At 36.9% G+C, this 21,982-nt stretch overlaps 2 protein-coding genes across 4 annotated transcripts; one reads left to right on the top strand and one right to left on the bottom strand.

The window, feature by feature from the left end:
• The first annotated feature begins 5,955 nt into the window (after positions 1 to 5,955).
• On the top strand, positions 5,956 to 7,392 carry LOC110818448 (MADS-box transcription factor 23-like). Its single transcript, XM_022047349.2, has one exon. The coding sequence runs from the start codon at positions 6,325 to 6,327 to the stop codon at positions 7,096 to 7,098; it is 774 nt and encodes a 257-aa protein (XP_021903041.1). The 5' UTR covers positions 5,956 to 6,324; the 3' UTR covers positions 7,099 to 7,392.
• Positions 7,393 to 8,206: 814 nt separating this feature from the next.
• On the bottom strand, positions 8,207 to 11,324 carry LOC110818389 (uncharacterized). 3 transcript variants are annotated; one of them, XM_088218174.1, is made up of 5 exons: positions 11,028 to 11,324; positions 9,892 to 10,002; positions 9,588 to 9,786; positions 8,886 to 9,368; positions 8,207 to 8,742 (listed from the first exon to the last, which is right to left on the bottom strand). In XM_088218174.1, exons 1-5 carry the CDS (start codon positions 11,253 to 11,255, stop codon positions 8,486 to 8,488), a joined length of 1,278 nt encoding a protein of 425 aa, XP_088074300.1. In that variant the 5' UTR covers positions 11,256 to 11,324; the 3' UTR covers positions 8,207 to 8,485. The 3 variants fall into 3 exon arrangements, with proteins under 3 accessions (XP_088074300.1, XP_021902949.2, XP_021902950.2); XM_022047257.2 differs by having other exon boundaries at positions 8,886 to 9,786; XM_022047258.2 differs by having other exon boundaries at positions 8,892 to 9,786.
• Positions 11,325 to 21,982: the final 10,658 nt, after the last annotated feature.

The following is a 21,982-nucleotide window of genomic DNA, read 5'->3' as shown; positions in this document are numbered from 1 at the left end:
TCTGATTCCTTTTCTATTTTAAGCTGCTGCATCACGTGATGCATCGTCCCCCTCTTTTTCTTCTTCTCCGCGGGAATACATCAACCAAACAAGATGACGTGAGCATGAACGTCATAAGTCATCCCAACTCTGAAATTTAAAGAAGGGCTGAAGAAGGTGGTAAAAGGATGCGAGAAATGCAAAGAAGAGAACCAACTCTGAACTTAATGCTCAGTAGCTCGCTACATTGTGCGACCTCTCTGTTTGTCTGTTATGTTTTGGTCCGACATAGCCGGAGAACCCTACGGAAGTAACTCAATTTCTTTCACTGCCGTAGGATTTTGCGGTTTGTCATCATCTAAGATGCTTGCCCGGTAATCAAGTAATAATCTCGATTAGTCTTCAATCAATCAGTTTACACTAAACTGTTCTGCATGCCTTGAACTTTGTAATAGGTTTTTTGAACATAACTAGCAAATTAATTGTGAGTATCTTTATTCTTTTTAAATTATTAAGTATTTAAATTATATAATTATTAAATACTTTGGTAAATATAAACTAATAATATATTCATATATTATGACAAATAATTAAAGATAAATTTTATCTTTATAGAGTTTTATATTGAAATATATTATGATAACAAAATAATGATGGAATTTAAATAATTATAAATGTTAATATAAATATATTATTATTGTCGAAGCCTGTAATTTAGTTACGTAAGGAAAAAAAAAAAAAGAAAGCTACTGAATATAAAATTTTATTTTTGTTATTAATTATTAGAATATTATTAAAATTAAAAAATTAATTAATTAATTTTTATTGCTATATTTATTTTTACTAAATATATAATATATACTTTTTTTTATTTTTTTAAAAAGTACTTTTACTAAATTGCTAGTTTATCATTTTTAACACACAATACAAATACCAGCATAGTTATTAAGAAAGAAAAAGTATTTTGCATGGACTACAATTATTTTTACCAAAATGCTTATTTTAACAGTCAAATAAGCACTTTAATGTATTAGTACATTCCTATATCATTAAGTTTAAATTATGAAAAGAGAAAAAAATCGTATTTTTACAGATTTATTGTTAAGTTTAAATTATGAAATAAAATCATATTCTCCAAAAAATTCTAAAATAAAATTATATTTTGATAGTTCAATCTAAATTTTAAATTTTGTGGAGTCTATTACTGTATGTCTTTCTAACAATACAGTATACTTTATGTAAAGTTCAATTTAGTATTATAACAACATAAATATATCATTATCATTCTATTCAATAAAAGAGAAGATGTTTTCACTCATAACCTTGGTAGAACCAATTACAATAGTGTACCAGTGAAATCCAAAAACAAATATTCTATTATTGACTAATTCAATAAAAGAGAGGATGCTTTTGTTTACAACCTTGTTAGAATCAATCACAGTGGTGCACCAGCAAAATCCAAAAACCGGAAACAAAATCTTTACTCCGCGTGTCTCTCTTCTGGATGTTGACAATTGTTATTGTTGGCCTATACACGAACCATGACAACATAAAAGACTGGAGACAGATTGCAAAAATGTATTTTCTTGAACTAAAAGCTGCACCATTACATGTTTATTTTAGTTGGTATGATCAACTAGAAATACAAAGAATACACGAAATGGTTCGTTATCTTATAACAGCAAGCAGTGAACTTTCTCCATCACAAGAACCCTCGTCCAGCATGTCAGGGAATCCTTTCTTGGTAGTCTTTCGGAATGTAGGGGCATTACAGTGAAACTCATAAGTAGATGCTGCTTCAAACCTAGTCCACCTTCTTCAGAGTATTCTCACCTGGCCATTTGCTTGTCCGAATTGTGCTTTCTGGTTCCCTTGCGTCCTTTTGGTAGGTGTCACCAGGCATATGTTTCTAATAGGAGACAACAATTTGCCCTTCTTTTTACAATTTGGATGAAATCGAATTCCAATAATTGTTCAGACTGGAGAAACTTAGAGCCTAAGTAGTGTGAACATCAGGAAGAATTGTACGAGCTCCTAGTACCTTGCCGCCAACATCAAGAAATGTTTCAAATCCAGGCAGAGGACTTACTTTGCCATTTTTATCTACCGCAAGTGGGTATTTGAGAAGGTGCCCCTGCAATTTTGAAAAATCATTGTTGGTGAACTTTTCCCAGTTATCCTCACCAATCCTGTTCACACTCACACAGGCTAAACTTCCAGGCTCCTTGAACAGATTATCCACCATCCCCGTGTGTTCTACCCACGGCGACATTCGGTACCCGAAAACCTGTAAATGCAAAGAAGCCACCTGATCAGACTACTTTTCAAGAAAGATCTCCAATAGGCCTTGTGATAAGAGTAATTACTTGAGTTGATCATGTTTTTTCTTTCACTACTTGTAATGGCCCTAGACATGGACTGATGCTAAATGCTCAATCAAAACCAGCCTATGCTAAATGCTTAATCAAAAACAAGGTATGCTAAATTTGCTTCTCGCTCTTTGACATCCTAGAGAGTAGAAATCACAACTTTAATGCTTGCAGTATGGTATATGATCAGATAAACTGGAAGTATGAATATGATGAACAAAGCCATGTGGATGCCTTTTCTTCTGACCACATGTATGTTGGGGTTGATATGCGCCTATGGCAATCTCTGTGTCTCTTGAACCAGCCAAAGAGGGTGGTTTATATTGGCTGACCCCAATATAACATATACATCATCAATTATTATTCCCTTTTCATGCACATAAATCATAAAGCGCTGAAGCTTTTGTGAAGCTGAAACCTGAAAATAAATCAGAAAGGACACGTCATTTCACATTTCCAGTACTTCTACTGCATTTGGAATAAACTGGAAGGTCATCATATTTTGAAATACTTACAACTAAAACGAATATCAATAGTTAATGACTTACTCCCCACCAATCTGACACAGGAAATAATTTTCATCTTACCTGATTCAGTTCTCCTAAATATATCAAGTACTTTACCAATAAATTTAACCAGCCTTCAACTTAATTGTTCATGTAACTGATCCATCTTTATTTTGGTAACAGGGGACAGAAAAACTATTTGTTGATTCAAAAGAAAATCGTGTTAGTTTTCAAATCTAGAGTTCGTACATTCCTTGAAACAACTAATTATTAGAATTGTTTCCCTTTCAAAAATAAAAATATCTAGTGAAACAATATGAAATACCTAAAGAGGGTGGACAGGTTTCTGTAAGGACTGACTTATAGCAAGGGTAAGGCAGCAAGCTGAAAAAAACTGGGAAAGGTACCAACAGGTCACTGTTGGTTTACTCAAGGAGGGCCCAGCCTAAAATGGGTAACTGAATTAGCAAGAGGATAGGTTAGGCACATTGGACTCAGCTAGCAGGATTTTCATTTCAAATTCTTGTTATTTCCACTCGGATAGCTGGCATTAAATTCTGTAATTTGTTATGGATTCTTTTCTGTCGTTGTATTTGTCATCAGTAGCTAGTGGTAGAAATGGTTATGTACTGGTGTATGGATTCCCTACAAAGAGAAGTGCTTTCAATAAGCATAAGCTGCATCTAACTGGCTCTCTAGTAAGAAATGCATAACCTTTAACTAAGTTATATTCAATATGCTGAGTGTACTAAATACTATGAGAACAATAAAGCACGAATTGGAAAAAAAAAAAAGCAAAAGAGAAAACTTCAAAAATTCTACACTACCGGACAATCACCAGTAGTATTATTTGCTTCAAATAGAGACTTCTCCATAGGCTGAACCAAATCATGAATGATTGACAAGTTGCAATTGTTGCCAGTTTTGTCCATTGACCTCTTTTTTTTTTTTCCTGAAATACAAAGTGTTGTCCATTGACCTCTCATCCAGTGTTCCAACAAAGCACAACTTTTAGGAGGAGAGAATGACCAATCTGGTGAGGTTTAATGCCATTCTTCCCAATTCTTGATCTATAAGCATGCTGGCCCCTAAAGGCTCAGGACATTTCAAAGCCAAAGCCCCAGATATTCACTTCCAAAGGATTCAGAAGTATGTGAGTCACTTGAATTATGAATTTCAACTGGGAATGGGGTTTATCTAACAACCTTGTTATTGCCATGAGAACGGAACTCAGAAACAGGTTCAAGCAATATGCAAGATATAGGAAGGCACATTTTTAAGCGTGGAGTCATGACAAGCTGTGGTATTTCCTTTGGGACATTGATGAGCAACAACATCCATCTTCTAGCATCTTTCCTGCCACAGCTGCAGCTGAATCAATAGGCTCACTTGAAGTGGGCAAAATCTCTGAACCTTGAGGTAAAAGGATCATTGAATTCTCTAGAAATAGTGGCAAGTAATTGTAGCTGAGAAATAGTGAAAGTAAACATTTCAAATGCAGGTTTTGATGAATCCTGCAATTTGGAAGAAAATGCTTCCATTTTGGAAGAGATGTCAGCAGAAACAGTTGTCTATCTCTCTTAACATCACAGCCAAGACGCCGTGATACAAGGGAGAAGGAGAGCTTAAAGAGTCCAACTTTATTTGCTCTGGACTTTCAACTTCAAAATGTTCGTCCTCAATGACATAAGAAACAGTTTTACTTGCCAATGATTGCTCCAAATCTTTCTCAGCCTGCCTAGAAGAAGTTGATAGTGCCTTCTAAAATCTGGGGACCCATGGCTGCAAATATGGAACATAATAACCAAAAGTTGTGTCAGTGGATGCATGCAAGTGTTACATTAGGGCATAAAGGAATAAAGCAAAAGAAATAAAGAGGAAAGCATATTGGACAGACAGACGTCAAAGATTCAATTTTTTCCTCCCCTGTTTGCTCATAGCATCTAGTTTAATTGTTTGCACAACAAGTTCATTAATTTGCTATTCAAACATTGATTAAACCAAAGTTAGCGTCATAATAAGGTAAGTATATATGCTAGACTATATACTCACCAGAATGACAGGGATTAAAAGATAACTATTTGGCAATGTTCTAAAAACCATATCTAGAGTATGCTGGTGAAACCAACATTCAGACATTGTAACCCCATGCTCAATTAAAATCACCAAGCTATCATCCTTGTGTACTGGTGTTGCCATAAAAGCGTTCTTTCCTATTTGCAGAAGAATGCTTTAAACATCCATATCCAAAATTACTTTTGTGCTCATTGAAGGCATTCTTATGCTATGTTCCCCTGATGACGCAGCCACTGTGCTTACTGCCGAGGATAACAACCTTGTTACTTTGAATTATTGTGATCTTGCTTAGATTAGTTCATATTGACTCATGTAGCAGCAAGCTTTCATGATTATAATCAAAGAAAATATTGTTACTTTGAATTATCAACTTGTCTTTGATTCATAATTGCATAAACTTTTTCAATTCTGATTAAGCATTTATCATGCAATATCTCAACTGGCATTTCTCAAGTAAGAAATCCTGGAGCACGATCCACGGACATCATTCTGAGCATCCAAATTGAGTATTCGACAAACTCCGTAAAATCACGAGTCCTTTAAAGATTAAGTAAAGATTAAAGGATATCATTTCCAAAAGGAATAAAAAAAGGAACAAGAACAAGAGATGACATTTTTTTTTTGAAATAAGAACGAGAGATGACATTGGCTGACTGTTAAACAATATAGGTCAGTTCCAAATTTATTTTGATAGCTAAGAAAAACTATTTATAATGTGATTTTCTTTTTAACATACAAGATTCATAAATTGAAAACCTCGTTTCTGATTAACATAAGAAACACACTTCAATCACTAGAAGTTTTTCGAAAACCCAGAACTTTACATATACCCATTTTTAAAAAAGAAATTATCAGACACCCTTTGACTCAACAGTAAGGCACAACAATTTCAAAGCTCAAACCATAAATTAAAAATTATCCATGTGCATACTAAGAATCAAAAATAGAAAATAAAAATGCACATGTATGAAGGTTCAACATTTTTTGTTCCCAAAAGGGAAAATGATAAAGAGCTAAATTACCTGATTAAATCCACCCTGATCATCAATAATCTGGATATGAAACCTTGAGCCGAAGCAAGAGTCTCACAACGAGCAAGAAGAGAGAAAAGAGATTTTAATTGAAAGGTTAGGTAATTTTATTTACGCCCATTTTAATTTAATTTTTAATCTTTTAAACAATGAGCAAGAAGACCCATTTAAATTTTTAAGTCCACAGATTATTTTATTACGCTTTGGGCTTTAAGAAAAGCTTTTGGGTCTGACCCGGTTTTACAATCCTTGTTCTCTTCTGGAGCGGGAACAAAAAAAGTAGCCGTTAGTTCAAGATCTGGGGAATAAATACAGGAGCGTCTTTCCCCCTTTTTCATTCTCTCTTCTACTACTCTCTTCTCAATGGAAACTTCAATTCCAAATCCCACCAACAAGAGAAACCGGTCTCTTCAATTCATCGCTAACAACAATGCCAGAAACGCAAGCTGGAAGAAGAGAATCCAAACCCTAAAACTTAAGGCTCACCAACTTGCGACATTGGCCGACGTCTCTGTTTCCGTCTTGTGTTTCGCTCCCGACGGTAAGCTCGATACCTGGCCGGAGAATCCTACGGAGGTAAAACAAATTGTAATGAATTACAAGAACTGTGTTGATCGTGATCCTCGACAAGGAAAAGGGAGTGAAAACGTCGATCTTTCGTCTTTTCTGGAAACCAAGAAAAGAAAAATTCAAGAAGAGAAGAGCGAGATCGATGGAGTGAAGGAGGCAAAGAGTTGTACTTCGGAACAGAGGCTTGATGAATTGCCGAAATCAGAATTGATGAATATGATGGGTCGCCTGGATTTCACCCTGCAAAGATTGAGAGAAAGAAGAGATCAGTTGCTCCTTGATAAAAATAACGTACCACTTCCATCGGATAATTTTGCGGTGACTGGGTTTAATGATAATATGGGTAGTCTGCAAGCTTTTTGTTCAGAGAATGAGAAAATCAACAATGGCGGCTCTGGTAATTTTATTACCAGTTGCGATATGTTTGGATACCAACCAATGCTAATGCCACCATTTCAAGTGGTTCCTGATCATCAACTAATGCTAATACCGCCATTTCAAGTGGTTTCCAGCGATCAAGCGATGTTAATGCCGTCGTTTCAAGAACCTTTGCCACTTTCATGGTGAATATACAGCAGGCAATTAAAGGACTCAATGGTTGCAATTTGGTTTTTTTTTTTTTTTTTTTTTTGGCTGATTAGTAGATGAGCAATCAAAGACTTAATGATTCAGCTCTAATCGTAGCATAGTAGACTGTGAGAATGAAAATTGTTACAAGAACCTGTTAAGAGGAAATTTTTGTATATAAATTTTTTTGTTAAGATAGAAAGTAATGGAGAAGAGAAGTGTGTGGTAATGTAAGATGTTAACCTGAAAATCTACTAATCCTCTTGATTAGTCTTCTAATCAATTAATTACACATTTAAGTATCAAATCACCTCAATTAGTCTTCAAATCAATCAATTGCACATTAAACTATTTTGCATGGCTTGAATAGTAGTATGATAAATAATATTTATTTAAAGTATCACTCTTTTAAAAATTTGTAATGTAAATTATCAACTTTTTTATAAAATTGTCACGTAATGAAACAATAACTATACTAAATGAAAATTATTTAAACCCAATGTCGAAACTAGTCCAAGCAAAATTACTGTATAACATTATTTATGAGCATAGTTGGTGGAGGGTTTTGTGTAAAATTAACTATACGTGATATTATATTTTAGGTTCATTAGTTTATTATTATTATTATTACAGTTAAGTGAACTATTTTTTTACATACAAAAAATTAATTCCGTAAAGTAATTATAATTATCTATTATAAGTTAAATATTGATTTTTTTACTAGACATCATATGTTTGATTTCAAAATTTTCATTTCACCAAAAAATTTAATCTAACCTACATTTTAGTTCGAAAAAGAAAGATAATGAGACCTCATTGATAAAGATATGCATAAGGAGAAACTAAAAACTTGTTGGAAAGATAATATTTTACATAATCTAGAAATATATATATGTATTGTTTAATTATCTTAAAAGTCAAATTAGTATCACAAATTTAAATTATGAAAACAGAAATCATATTTTTATAATTTTCTAAAATGAAATTATGTTTTGATGGCTTATCTAAATTTTAGTAATATTTTTAAAATTTACTCATATTTAACTTACTTTATGTGGAATTCAATTATGATATCTCTTTGTAGCAATATAAATGTACTAGTAACAAAAAGCTCAGTAGAAGAGATGATGCTTTTGTTCATAAGTTTGGTAGAACCAATTACTGTAGTGGACTATTGCACAAGTACTCAAACAAAATCTTTCCTCTGTGTGGCTCCCTTCTGGATGTTGACAATGGCTATTGTCGGTTTATATATGAACCACAACAAATATGATTGGGAGAGGAATTACAAAAATGTATTATTTTGAACTAAAAGATGCACCAATACACAGTAAATTTTAACCAGTATGATCAAATATAGATACAAAGAACACGCAAACAAGGTTCGTTATCTTGAAACATCAAGCACTGAACTTTCTCCATCACAAAAAGCCTCTTCCAGCATGTCGAGGAATCCTTTCTTTGAAGTCTTTTGGGATGTAGAGGCATTGTAGTGAAACCCATAAGTAGATGCAGCTTCGAACCTAGTCCACAGCTCTTTCTTTAGAGTATTCTCACCAGGCCGTTTGCCTGTCTGAATTGTCCTTTCTGGTTCTCTCCACAGAGGAGTGCTTTTAATGAGTGCTAAGCTGCCTCCAGCTGGTTCTGTAGTAAGAAAAGCATAACTTTTTACTAAATCGTGTTCAATATGCTAACTGAGCATACTAAATGTTATCATAACAATAAAACAGAATTTTAAAAAAAGAAAAAGAGAAAGCTATTGAAATTTCTAACTTTCTGGCAATCACCTGTACCATTATTTGCTTTGGATAGAGAATTCTCGATTGGTTGAATGATATCAGAGATGACTGGCAAGTTGCATTTGTTGTCGATTTTTTCAATTGACCTCTCATCCGGCGGTTCCAACAAAGCACAACTTTTAGGAGGAGAGAATGACCAATCTGGTGAAGTTTCAATGTCATTCTTCCCAATTCCTGATTTATAAGCATGCTGGATTCCTAAAAGCTCAGGATATTTTAAAGCCAAAGCCCCAGGATATTCACTTCCAGAGGATTCAGAAGTCTGAGAGTCACTGGAGTTATGAATTCCAACTGGATATGGGGTTGATCTAATAACCTTTTTATTGCCATGATAACGGGACTCAAAAAGAGGTTCAAGCAATATGCAAGATTTAGGAGGAGACATTTTCAAGCACGGAGTCATGACAAGCATGCTGTGGTCTTTCCTTTGGGATGTTGGTGAGCAGAGAAATCCATCTTCTAGCATCTTTCCTGCCACAGTTGCAGCGGAATCAGTAGGCTTATTTGAAGCGGACGATACTTCTGAACCTTCAGGCAAAGGATCATTGGATTCTCTAGAAATAGTGGCAAGTGAATTTAGCTGAGTAGCAGTGGAAGGAAACCTTTCAAATGCAGGTTTTGATGAATCCTGCAATTTGGAAGATAATGCTTTTGATATTGGAAGAGGTGTCAGGAGAAACAGTTGTCTACCTCTCTCAACATCACAGCCAGCACGCCAGGATACAAGGGGAGAAGGAGAGATTAAAGAGTCCAGCTTTATTTGCTCTGGATTTTTAACTTCAGCCTTGACTTCGTAAGAAACAGTTTTACTTGCCAATGATTGCTCCAACTCTTTCTCAGTCTGCCTAGAAGTAGTTGAAAGTGCCTTCTGAAATCTGGGGACCCATGGCTGCAGATACAGAACATAATAATCCATAAAGTAGTGTGCATTGGATGCATGCAAGTGTCATATTGAAGTATAAACGAATAAAGCAAAAGAAACCAAAGAATTAACCTCTAAAGAGGATAGCATTTCAGACAAAATAGATGTGAAAGATTCAATTTCTTTCCTCCCTTGTTTGCCCATGGCATCTAGTTTAATTGCTTGTACAACAAGTTCATCAATCTGCCATTCAAAACATTGATTAAATCAAAGTTAGCTTCACAATAAGGTAACTAAATATACTAGACTATGTATGTTTCCCCAGAAATGACAGGGATAGAAAAGTAACTCTCTGGCAGTGTTCTAAAACCCATATCTAGAACATGCTGGTGAAAACAATATACAGATGTTGCAACACCATGCTCATTCAAGATGACCAAGTTATCATCCTTGGATACTGGTATTGCCATCAATGAGTCCTTTCCCAAGGAATGCTTTAAAAGCATCCATACTTGCAATTGTTTTTTTTTTCTCATTCAAGTATTTCATATGCAAGTGCAAAATGTTCCACTGATGGCATTGCCAGTGTGCTTACTGCTGAGGAAAACAACCATGTTACTATACCTTGCATAAATTAGTCCATATTGACTCATGTACTAGCCATTCCTTCATGATTATTAATCATAGAAAATACTGAATTTTAACAAAACAATGCATATTAATTTTCTTTAATTAATGTTAAGCATCACGTTATCAAGTTGTCTTGGAATTAATAGTCGCATAAACATTTTTCAAATTCTTCTAATTAAGCATTTATATGCAATATTTCCACCGACATTTCTCAAGTAAGAAATCCTGGAGATCTACAAACATCATACTGTGCGTCCAAACACTGGGGAAGTTGATTGACTCCATAAAATCAAATTGCAAACTATACTTTCTATTCCTTTAAAGGAGAAGACTAGAGCTAAAGTGGATTTTCGCCAAAAACTACTCACTCATTCAAAACTGAAGGAAAGGAAGACCGGGAGAAGGGGACTCCCTCCCCATAAAGGAGAAAACCAGGCGAGAGGAGAAGGGACCCCACACCCAAATGAGAAGTCCCAGACTCCTAATCAGGATTAGCATAGACTTTTTCAGCGCTAGAGATTCCAGTACTGGTTCTCCCCATTTCTTGGGGGGGAAATCTCGCACTTACGAGTTTCTACTCGGGTTTTCTTAGGTAATTCAAAAACAAAGCAGTTAAGAGTAAAATATTCAGGGGATACCTGGCTACTGAGAGATGAGAGATTAGAGTGGACAAGAAGGAGGCGGTCGAGGGAGCCATCATCTTCCTCTTTAGCCCCAAGACTCTTCTCTTTCTCATTTTCCATCACTTTCTCGGGGAGTTTCTTCTTCGATTTTGCAGATTTAGAGGAAAATCTCCCATTTCTAGCATTATTTGGTAAATCTCTCAACGCCGGCCTCGCTGTTTTTGGTTTCCCGCTCACCGGCATCTCTCGAAGTGTATGCTTCTCTCTGTTTCTCTTCTCACTCTTTTTCAAATTTCTGCTCAACCTCTCTTAAGCGGGTCTCTCTGTCATTTAATTATTATAAAATGTTTCTTTAAATAAATTGATTTTGTAATTTTATATAAAAAAAAAAAAAATTCTCTGAATTTTATCCTAATTTTAAAAAATAAATAGTAAGTTTCATACACTATTATAAACTTTTTTAACTGTTAAATTCAATTATTAAATATAACGGAAACAGTAAAATTATTAGCATAATCTTACATTAATAAAAAATTTAATTACTAAATAGTTTTTTTTAAGTATAAATAAATACTAATATAGTTTAAATTATTAAATTAATTAGTTTAAATTTTCTTTTCTTTCTCTTACTTTATTTTTTTTTTCTTTTAATTTGAGTAAATCTAAATAGAGATTATCATATAGTAGGATTATGCGTGAATATATTTTGGATGGTGTAACACCAACAAATTTTTTATTGTGATTAAATAATTAATAAATATAAATTTTATTAATATATTTTATTTTATTGTATTTTGTTTTATTTAACTTAGAGTAAAAAATGAAATAAAATTGATGAAAAATTTAATTGAAAATAATTTTGGAGAAAATTAGTGAAAATTTGGATTATGTGGATATTTTTGAAAGAAAAATTAGAAAATAAGAACCAAAATACAATTTTAGAAAGTTTTGCCACATCAGACAGCCTTGACCAACAAAGATGCGCCAAGTGGTAGAGACACTGATGTGGAAGGCCACGCGGGGGGCCACGTGGGCGATCCACGTGCCCGCGATCGAACGGCTGAGAATCGTTCCCGCGTGCACGGACGGCCTGGATGCGCTTCCTCCCAAACGCGATCGAACGGCCAGATTCAAACACGATCGGACGGCCTAGAGTGAATCGCGATAGACGACCCAGATTAGATCGTGATGAATGGCTCATATTCACTCCCTATTAAATCACGATCGGACAGTTCAGATCAAACGCGATAGACAGCTCAAATCAAAAGTGGATGGATTTAAATAACTCGCATTCACACCAAACCCTAACCCTAGCCGCCAAAACCCCTCGTCGGAGAAGACGACCCAGCCACTCGGGAGCCGACCGTCGTTGCACCGGAAACCTTTTTGACCGCCAAAAAAGGTAAAAACTTTTCCTTTTGCATGAAATTCAATTTTAAGCTCACCCATGGCCAAATCGGAGTGAAAAGACTGGCCAATTGGCCAGAAAATACCGGCGAAGTTCGGCGGCGCCATCGCGGGAGATTTCACAAAACGCCTCCGATGAGGCCCTTCCCGATTCTTGTTTCGCGTAATTTTTCTACCGTTGTGATCACCGTTTTCTTCTTTACAGGTTTACTGAAGCAAAACACACAACCACAACGCGAGTCGGAGGAGCCGCTGCACCAGAGAGCCCCGCCACCGGTGAGTTTCAGTTTTTTATATTTTTTCGGCCAACCGAGACCCTTTAATGTGTTTGCTCGTAGGGATCGATGTAAAATCGGCTAAAAACGACCGACCTGATGGGGACCGCCGCCACGGGCGACAGTACCGTCGCCGGAGCACGACAGAGCCATTGTGCCAAATTTTTAAAATTGGGCAAATCGGCCCTGTGACTGATTTTGAGTTTATTTAGAACATTTGTAGGTATTAATAGCACGTTTCAGTTCCCGGAGAAAAATTCACGGAATTCAAGGACCACCCGTAGGTGCAGTAAATAGTTCAATTTTTCGAGCGTTAAATCGAGTAAGGATCCCTCACCTTATTCCCTATCATAGAACTGAAGTAAAGTTCTAAATAAATAATAATACGATATTTTGTATGAATTTAAAAAATGTACATAATTGATTACGGATTACTAATGGAGCAAGAACTGAAAATTCTCTACTATTGTTTTGTTGATATTTTTACAGTTTAAATGCATGATAGTACCTTATTAATTGATTTTATGGCTTTGAATATATGTATGGTTTATTCTATGTGTTTACTGCTGAATCGGAAAAAAAGAAGGTTAAACGGTAAAAATTGTGTGATGAAATGAATAGATGAAACGACAGTCTTACTGGATATCTTGGGAGTTGGTGGACGGACTAGGTACATAGGGAACCGTACCGTGAACGTTGTCTCATACCGGACGGGGTATGGAGACTTGATAATTTGACGCTCATACCGGATGGGGCATGGGGACGGTCCGCTTCACCCTCATACTGGACGGGGTATTGAGATTTAGTAAATTGGCGCTCATACCGGACGGAGTATGTGGACGGCCCATAATTGAGAATGATAAATGAAAGGGTTCACGTGTAGCAGGAGCATCCCTATGAGCCCCCATGGATACCAGCAGGCTGGTGAAAAAGGTGGTAGTTATTGTTTGGTTTATTGATAACGGATATGGATTTATAACATGTACTATGATGGCTGATTATGTATGAGATATCGGTCTGTATGATATTATTATTCTTACAGGTTGTTTGCATAAATTCCACGATGGTAAGTGAACGAGAAATAATTTTATGATTGATAAATGAATTTACTAAATTTAATGCTCCATTAGTGATTTTTGATTTTATACCAATTTTTACTTCTGTATCAATGATATAGTGTGATATCCTTACTGAGGTAGTGTAGCTCATCTTTTATTTAACCATTTCAAATCAAGAGGATCAGGTTCTAGAACCCGATCGGCAAGAAGATTGCGAGTAGATGCTAGATATTTTTTATTTGTCATTTGTTTCCTTATTTCTCGTGTTTCTTTCAAAAAATGAATTCTCTAATGCTGTTTAGTACTTTTAAGTTATTGTATAAGAAATGTAAATCTTAACCTTTTATTTCGCTTCTGCACTTAAGTTATTATACATTTCCTTTTGGATTTCCGGAGTTATTACAGTTGGTATCAGAGTCCTGTTCCTCTGACCCATTCATTGCACAATAATCTTTAGGGAACACCAAAACAATGAATTATCACTCAACCATTCCTTATGAAATGCAGGTACAAAGAGATGAGGAGATGAAGACCCCCACTAAACCGAGCAGTTCGGGATGGTTCATTTAAGGAAGATGTTGACCAGATATTTGAGATGCTGGAGAGACTCATTACTGCCCAGCAGGGCCTAGAGGAGAGGAGGGAGCTACCTGACCCTCCCCCACTGCCACAGGTTGAGCCACCCCTGCAGTGAGAGGATCTCGAGCCGCCGCGGTATGACCCTGCTCCTCCATAGTACCACCCGGCACCACCACAGTGTGATCTGGTGCCCTAGCCACAGTACCACCCGGCACCGCTACAATATAATTCGGTGCCCCCACTGTATCAGCAAGTACCACTGTAGGGCCCCCCAGTCTATCCTCAGCATGGCCCAGTCCCTCTTCCATGGGACCCAGCTCCTTCCATGATTGACCCAGGCTATATAGAGCAGTATAAGAGGTTAAACCTATCTACTTTTGTAGGGAGATCCTCTTTTGAAGATGTCGAGTACTAGTTAGCAGAGATTGAGAAGGTCTTCAAGACCCTGGGAGTGACTCCCGAATAGAAAGTCACCCTTACTCCCTATATGCTAGTGGGAGAAGCAGACCGCCGGTGGGAACTCAAACAGATCACCCTGCTTATTCCAGTTATTTGGGAATAGTTCATGGCGGCTTTTCGTGCAGAATACTTTCCAGAGCATCTCCGACATCTGAAGGAGATGGAGTTTTTACAGTTGGTTCAGGGAACATGACCTGTCAGAATATGCTCGCAAGTTTCTAGAGTTGGGCCAATATTCCTCTGATACATTATTGGATGAAGGCAGGAAGGTAGAAGGTTCGAGTGGGACCTTCGTCCAGAGATCAGACAACATTTATTTGTGTTGGAGGTCATGACTTATTCGGCCGTTCTGGCCAAGGCACAGCTAGTGGAGAGGAGCTTCCGCATCCTCTCTCAGACAGCAGGGAACCTCAGCTCCACTCCGCATACCAACACCTACTGCGCCTATTCAACAGAACAAGAAGCCCAGGTCGGTGATCCAGGCTCTTTAGGCTCCAGTAGCAGGACGCGGTAAGATCTGTCAGCATTATGGCAGGGATTATGGGGACCAACTATGCTATCGCCTCAACAACACCTGTTGCATATGTGGTAGTGTCCAACATTATCCGAAGGAGTTCCCAAGGAACTAGAATAAGGGCAGACTTCCTATCTAGGGCAGAACTTACAATCTCACTCAGTAGGATGCAGAAGCTAACTCGGATATGGTACAGGATATGTACACTATCTGTAACTATTTTGCTCATGTTTTGATTGATACTGGTGCATCGCATTCATTTATTTCACCTATTTTTGCATCAAAATTTAATATATTACTTGATAAACTTGATTCTATATTATTTGTGTCTACTGCTAGGAGTATGACACTATTGGAAAAAGTTGTCTACAGGGCCTCTGTCATAGATATAGTAGGTAAAAAATTGAGTGTGGACCTAATAGAATTAGACACGGGAGATTTTGATGTAATTTTAGGAATGAATTGCCTAGCAGTGTATCACGACACCGTAGATTATTTTAGTAAAAATGTTGTATTCAATCATTCTAATAAGGAGTCATTTACAAATTAATAAAGTCATTTAGCATTTATTCTTTCATGGTAAATTTTCTTATTTGTCGAGTACTTTAATCTTGCTGTTTTCTCTAAATAGGCAAACCCAAGAAAGAGATTTGTATTCAAGAGATTCTGGTAGTCCGAGATTTTTCAGATATATTTTCGGATGAACTACTCGGATTGCCAGTGGACAGGGAAGTCGAATTAACCATAGACCTCCAGCCAGGTGCCTTGCCTATTTCGGTTGCTCCTTACCGCATAAGCCGTGTTGAGATGGAAGAACTGAGAAAACATATCACTGAATTGTAGGACAGTAGTTTTATCTGACATAGTGTGTCTCTTTGAGGTGCCAGAGTCACCTTTGCTAGAAAGGGAGATGGGACATTAAGATTATGTATTGATTACAGATGGTTGAGCAGAGTTACAATCAAGAATAAATATCCCTTCCCCAGGATTGATGATCTCTTCGATCAGTTGCAGGGTGCCTAGGTCTTCTCCAAAATAGATATGCGTTCAGGTTACCATCAGGTGAAATCATGACAGAAGACATCCCAAAGATAGCCTTTCGAACCAAGTACAGACACTATGAGTTCCTGGTCATGCCATTTGGATTAACCAATGTCCCAGCCATCTTCATGGACTTGATGAATAGGGTCTTCAGACAATTCTTAAATTAGTTTGTTATTGTGTTCATCCATGACATCCTGGTTTATTCAAAAAGCAGAGAGGAACATGTTCACCATCTAGCTCAGATTTTACAGGTTCTCAAAGAAAAGAAGCTGTATGCAATGTTGAGTAAGTGTGGATTTTAGCTTGAGTAGACTACCTTCATATGACACATCATATCAAAGGATGGAGTGTCAGTGAATCCTAAAAAAGTTGAAGCAGTGCTCGGCTGGAAAAAATTGACATCAGTTTAAGAGATCCGTAGCTTTTTGGGGATGAAGGTTATTATTGCAGGTTTGTGGAAGGGTTTTCTAGTCTAGCTGCTCCCCTAACTCGGCTCACAAAGAGAAATGTCGAGTTTGAGTGGATTGAGGACTGTGAAAGAATTTTTTCAGAGCTAAAGAAGCGGCTGACTACTGCACCTGTGTTGTCCTTGCCGAGTGGATCAGGATGTATACAGTTTACAGTGATGCCTCCTATCTATGTCTGAGTTGTGTTTTAATGCAGTATGGGGAGGTCATAACTTATGAGTCCAGACAATTGAAGTGTCATGAGAAAAATTATCTGACTATGGCTTAGAGCTTGCTGCAATCATACACGCTTTGAAGATTTGGTACCATTATTTGTATGAAAAGACCTTTCATATCTATACCGATCACAAGAGTTTGAAACATATATTCACTCAAAAAGATCTCAACATGCGTAAGAAAAAGTGGATAGAACTTCTTAAGGACTATGATTGCATTATTTTATATCATCTGGGTAAGGGCAACGTCGTAACCGATGCACTCAGTAGAAAAAGTGTAGGTACATTAGCCCATTTGATGGTTTTAGAATGTAGGCAGATTGAGGCCACACAACATGTACGACTTTAGGACTTGAGGAGAGTCACATATTTGGGTCACCTGACCGTTCAGCTTGAGTTAATCCAGAGAATAAGGGAAGCTCAGTCCGCTGATTCCATTCTAATAGCCCTCAAGAGAGGTGCAGAACAGGAAGTTAGCTCAGAATTTTGAATCTCGGCTGATGAGTTGCTCAGATTCCAAAATAGGGTGTGTGTTCCAGGTGACAGTGAGTTAAAGAGGGACATTATGACAGAGGTCCATAGCTCAAAGTTTGTCATGTATCCTAGAAGCATTAAAATGTACCAAAGTATGCGACTCCGATTTTGGTGAAACGGGATGAAAAGAGTTATAGCTGACTTTATTTTTAAGTGTTTGATATATCAGCAGGTCAAGACAGAGCATGAACGCCCAGACGGGCTACTTCAGCCATTATTGATCCCGGAATGGAAGTAGGTATATATCACCATGGACTTCGTGACAGGATTATCTAAGGCATGTTTAGGACATGATGCCATCTGGGTAATTATTGACCGGCTTACCAAGTCTTCTCACTTCTTAGCCATTAGGATGACCAATCCCTTAGATAAGTTAGCAAGAATGTATATCCGAAAAATAATCAGATTGCATGGAGTGCTAGTGACAGTAGTGTCCGTCAGGGACCCTAGGTTCACTTTTCGATTTTTGAATAGCTTTTAACAAGCCATGGGAACGAAGCTGTCCCTTAGTATTACATTCCATTCTCAAACCGATGGATAGTCAGAAAAGACAATCCGTACACTTGAGGATATGCTGCGAGCTTGTGTCCTTGACTTCGGGGGCCATTGGGATGATCATCTACCCCTGATAGAATTCGCCTACAACAACAGCTACCCAGCGAGTATTGGCATGACTTCGTATGAGGTGTTATATGGGCGCCCATGCAGATCGCTGATTTGTTGGGAAAAAATGGACGATAGGAAACTGTTCGGCCCAGATCTAGTAGAGGAGACTACATCCAAAATTGTTAAGATTAGGAAGAACATTCACACAACTCAGAGCAGGCAGAAGAGTTATACAGACACCCGTAGGAGAGATTTGAAATTTGAGAAAGGCGATCGGGTGTTCCTTAAGGTTACTCATTTCAAGGAAATCAGTAGGTTCGGCAGGAGGGGGAAACTAAACCTTTGATTTATTGGACCATTTGAAGTCTTTGACAGAATTGGTATCGCCGCCTACAAACTAGTACTGCATTCAAAAATTTTCAAAGTCCATAATATATTTCATGTGTTTATGCTACGCAAGTACAATTCGGACCCCTCTCATGTCTTAGCCCACGAGTCTCTTCCACTCCAAGAGTATCTGTCCTACGAAGAAGTGTCGGTCGGTAATGTGGATCGAAAGAGTAGATTACTGCACAACTGAAAAATTTCCTTTATAAAGGTCATATGACAGAACCACACACTGAGGAAGACTACATGGGAGCTAGAATCAGACTTTAGAGTCCAATATCTCCAGCTGTTCGATTGAGAGTGAGAGACAAATTTGATGGACCAAATTTCTTTTAAAGGAAGAAGAGTTGTAACACCCAAAAAATTTTTGTTACGATTAAATAATTAATAAATATAAATTTTATTGTATTTTATTTTATTTAATTTAGAGTAAAATATGAAATAAAATTGTTCGAAGATTTAATTGAAAATAATTTTGGGGAAAAGAAGTGAAAATTTGGGTTTTGAGAGTATTTTTGAAAAAAAATCAGAAAACAGGGACCAAAACGTAATTTTAAAAAGTTTCGCTACGTCAAACACTGGGTCAGCAGTCCTGGCGAACCAGGACGGGCCAAGTGGCAGAGATGCTGACTTAGAAGGCCACGCGGGGGGCCACGCGGGCGATCCACGTGTCTGCGATCGAATTGCTGAGGTCCGTTCCTGCGCGCACGGATGGCCTAGATGCACTCCTTCCTAAACGTGATCGAACGGCCAGATTTAAACGCGATCAGACAGCTTAGAGTGAATCGCGATGGACGGTCCAGATTGGATCGCGATGAGCGGTTCAGATTCACTCTCTATTTAATCGTGATTGGACAATCCAGATCAAACATAATGGACAGCCCATATCAAAAGTAGATGAATATAAATAACCCCCATCCGCACCAAACCCTAACCCTAGCCACCAGAACCCCTCACCGGAGAAGACGACTCAGCCACCGGGGAGCCGACAGCCGCCACCCGCCACCGCACCGGAACCCTTTCCGACTTTCAAAAAAGGTAAAAACTTTTCTTTTTGCACGAAATTCAATTTTAAGCTCACCTATGGCCAAATCGAAGTGAAAAGACCGGCCAATTGGCCGAAAAACACCAGCGAAGCCTAATGGCACCGCCGCGGGGAATTTCACAAAATGCCTCCGATGAGGCCCTTTCCGATTCTCGTTTTGCATATTTTTTCTACCGTTGTGATCACCGTTTTCTTCTCTACGGTTGGTCGAAGCAAAACACCCAACCGCAACGTTAGCCGGAGGAGCCGCCGGACCGGAGAGCCCCGCCACCGGTGAATTTTAGTTTTTCGTATTTTTTTGACCAACCGAGGCTCTTTAACGTTTTTGCTCATAGGGATCGATGTAAAATCGACTGAATTCGGTCAAAAACAACTGACCTAAGGCGAATCGCCGCCGCAGGCGGAGGCACCATTGCCGGAGTAAGGTGGAGCCGCCGTGTCGAATTTTTAAAATTGGGTGAGTGTGCCCTGGGACTGATTTTGAGTTTATTTAGAACATTTTTAGGTATTATTAGCACGTTTCAATTCCTGGAGAAAAATTCAGGGAACCTAGGGACTGTCCGTAGGCACAGTAAACAGTTTATTTTTTCGGGTGTCAAATTGAGTAAAGATCCTTCACCCTATTCCCTATTATAGAACTGGAGTCTAAATAAATAATAATACGATATTTTGTGTGAATTTAAAAAATGTGTATAATTGATTTCAGATTGCTAATGGAGCTAGAACCGAAAATTCTCTACTGTTATTTTGTTGATTGTTTTAAAGTTTAAATGCATGATAGTACCTTATTAATTGATTTTATAGCTTTGAATAGATGTATAGTTTATTCTATGTGTTTACTGCTGAATCGAAAAAAAAAGAAGGTTAAACGGTAAAAATTATGTGATGAAATGAATAGATGAAACGACAGTCTTACTGAATATCCTGGGAGATGGTGGACGGACCGAGTACATAGGAAATCCTACTATGAACGTTGTCTCATACCGAATGGGGTATGGAGACTTGATAATTTGGCGCTCATACTGGACGGGGTATGGGGACAGCTCGCTTCACTCTCATACCGGACGGGGTATTGAGGTTTGGTAAATTGGTACTCATATCGAACGGGGTATGAGGACGGCTCATAATTGAGAAATGATAAATGAAAGGGTTCACGTGTAGCGGGAGCATCCCTATGAGCCCTCATGAATATCAGCAGACTGGTGAAAAGGGTGGTAGTTATTGTTTGGTTTATTAATAACGGATATGGATTTATAACATGTACTATGATGGCTGAATATGTATGAGATATTGGTCTGTATGATATTATTTTTCTTACAGGTTGTTTGCATAAATTTCACGATGGTAAATGAACGAAAAATAATTTTATGATTGATAAATGAATTTACTAAATTTAATGCTCCATTAGTGGTTTTCAATTTTATACCAATCTTTACTTTTATGTCGGTGATATAGTGTGATATCTTTACTAGGTTAGTATATCTCATCCTTTATTTAACCATTTCAAATCAAAAGGATCAGGTTCCAGAGCCTGATCCGCAAGAAGATTGCGAGTAGATGCTAGATATTTTCTATTTTTCATTTGTTTACTTATTTTTCGTGTTTCTTTTACAGAATGAATTTCGTAATTATGTTTAGTACTTTTAAGTTATTGTATAAGAAATGTAAATCTTAACATTTTATTTCACTTCCGCACTTAAGTTATTATATATTTCTTTTTGGATTTCCAGAATTGTTACAGATGGAGTAAGTAAAAATTTGTAATTAATAAATTAAGAATAAAATATATGTAAAAAATTATCAACCCAAGATAAATATAAAATGAGTATTGATTAAAAGATATCCTTAACATGCCCTAACCTCATTGCCATATATTAATTAATAAATTTGTAGTTTATTCTTATCCCAACATAAATTAATTCTATTTGAAATTAAATTTTGATTAATTGTAATTGAGCAAATTGATAGTTTAAATATTTTGTATTATATCTAATATCTAACAATTTGTTGAATTGAAATGCTTTAGTTTAAAATTTTTAATGTTATATTTTTATGGTATTTATTTTATATGTTTTATTGAGTAAATTATATTTAAAATATTATTTATATACATTGATACATAATATATATATATATATATATATATATATAAATTAGCTTTTTAGCATGCACAAATGTGCTTCCTTCCATGAAATCTTGCGTGGTTTCAACTGCATCCTCAACCTTTTATTCACCCTCAAGGACACTCATAAAGAGAAGGGCATTAGAGAGACTTTTTTCTATTAATAAAGACCTCCATCACAATATAAAAAAAAATTGGCTTAGGTATTTTGTTTTAAGCTTTGCTGATGGATATTACCTGTTGGTATGGTGTGGGTCT

This window comes from Carica papaya, chromosome 4 (assembly GCF_054855325.1).
Source record: "Carica papaya isolate Zhongbai chromosome 4, ASM5485532v1, whole genome shotgun sequence".
Lineage (NCBI taxonomy): Eukaryota > Viridiplantae > Streptophyta > Magnoliopsida > Brassicales > Caricaceae > Carica > Carica papaya.
This window is presented reverse-complemented; position numbering and strand designations above follow the sequence as displayed.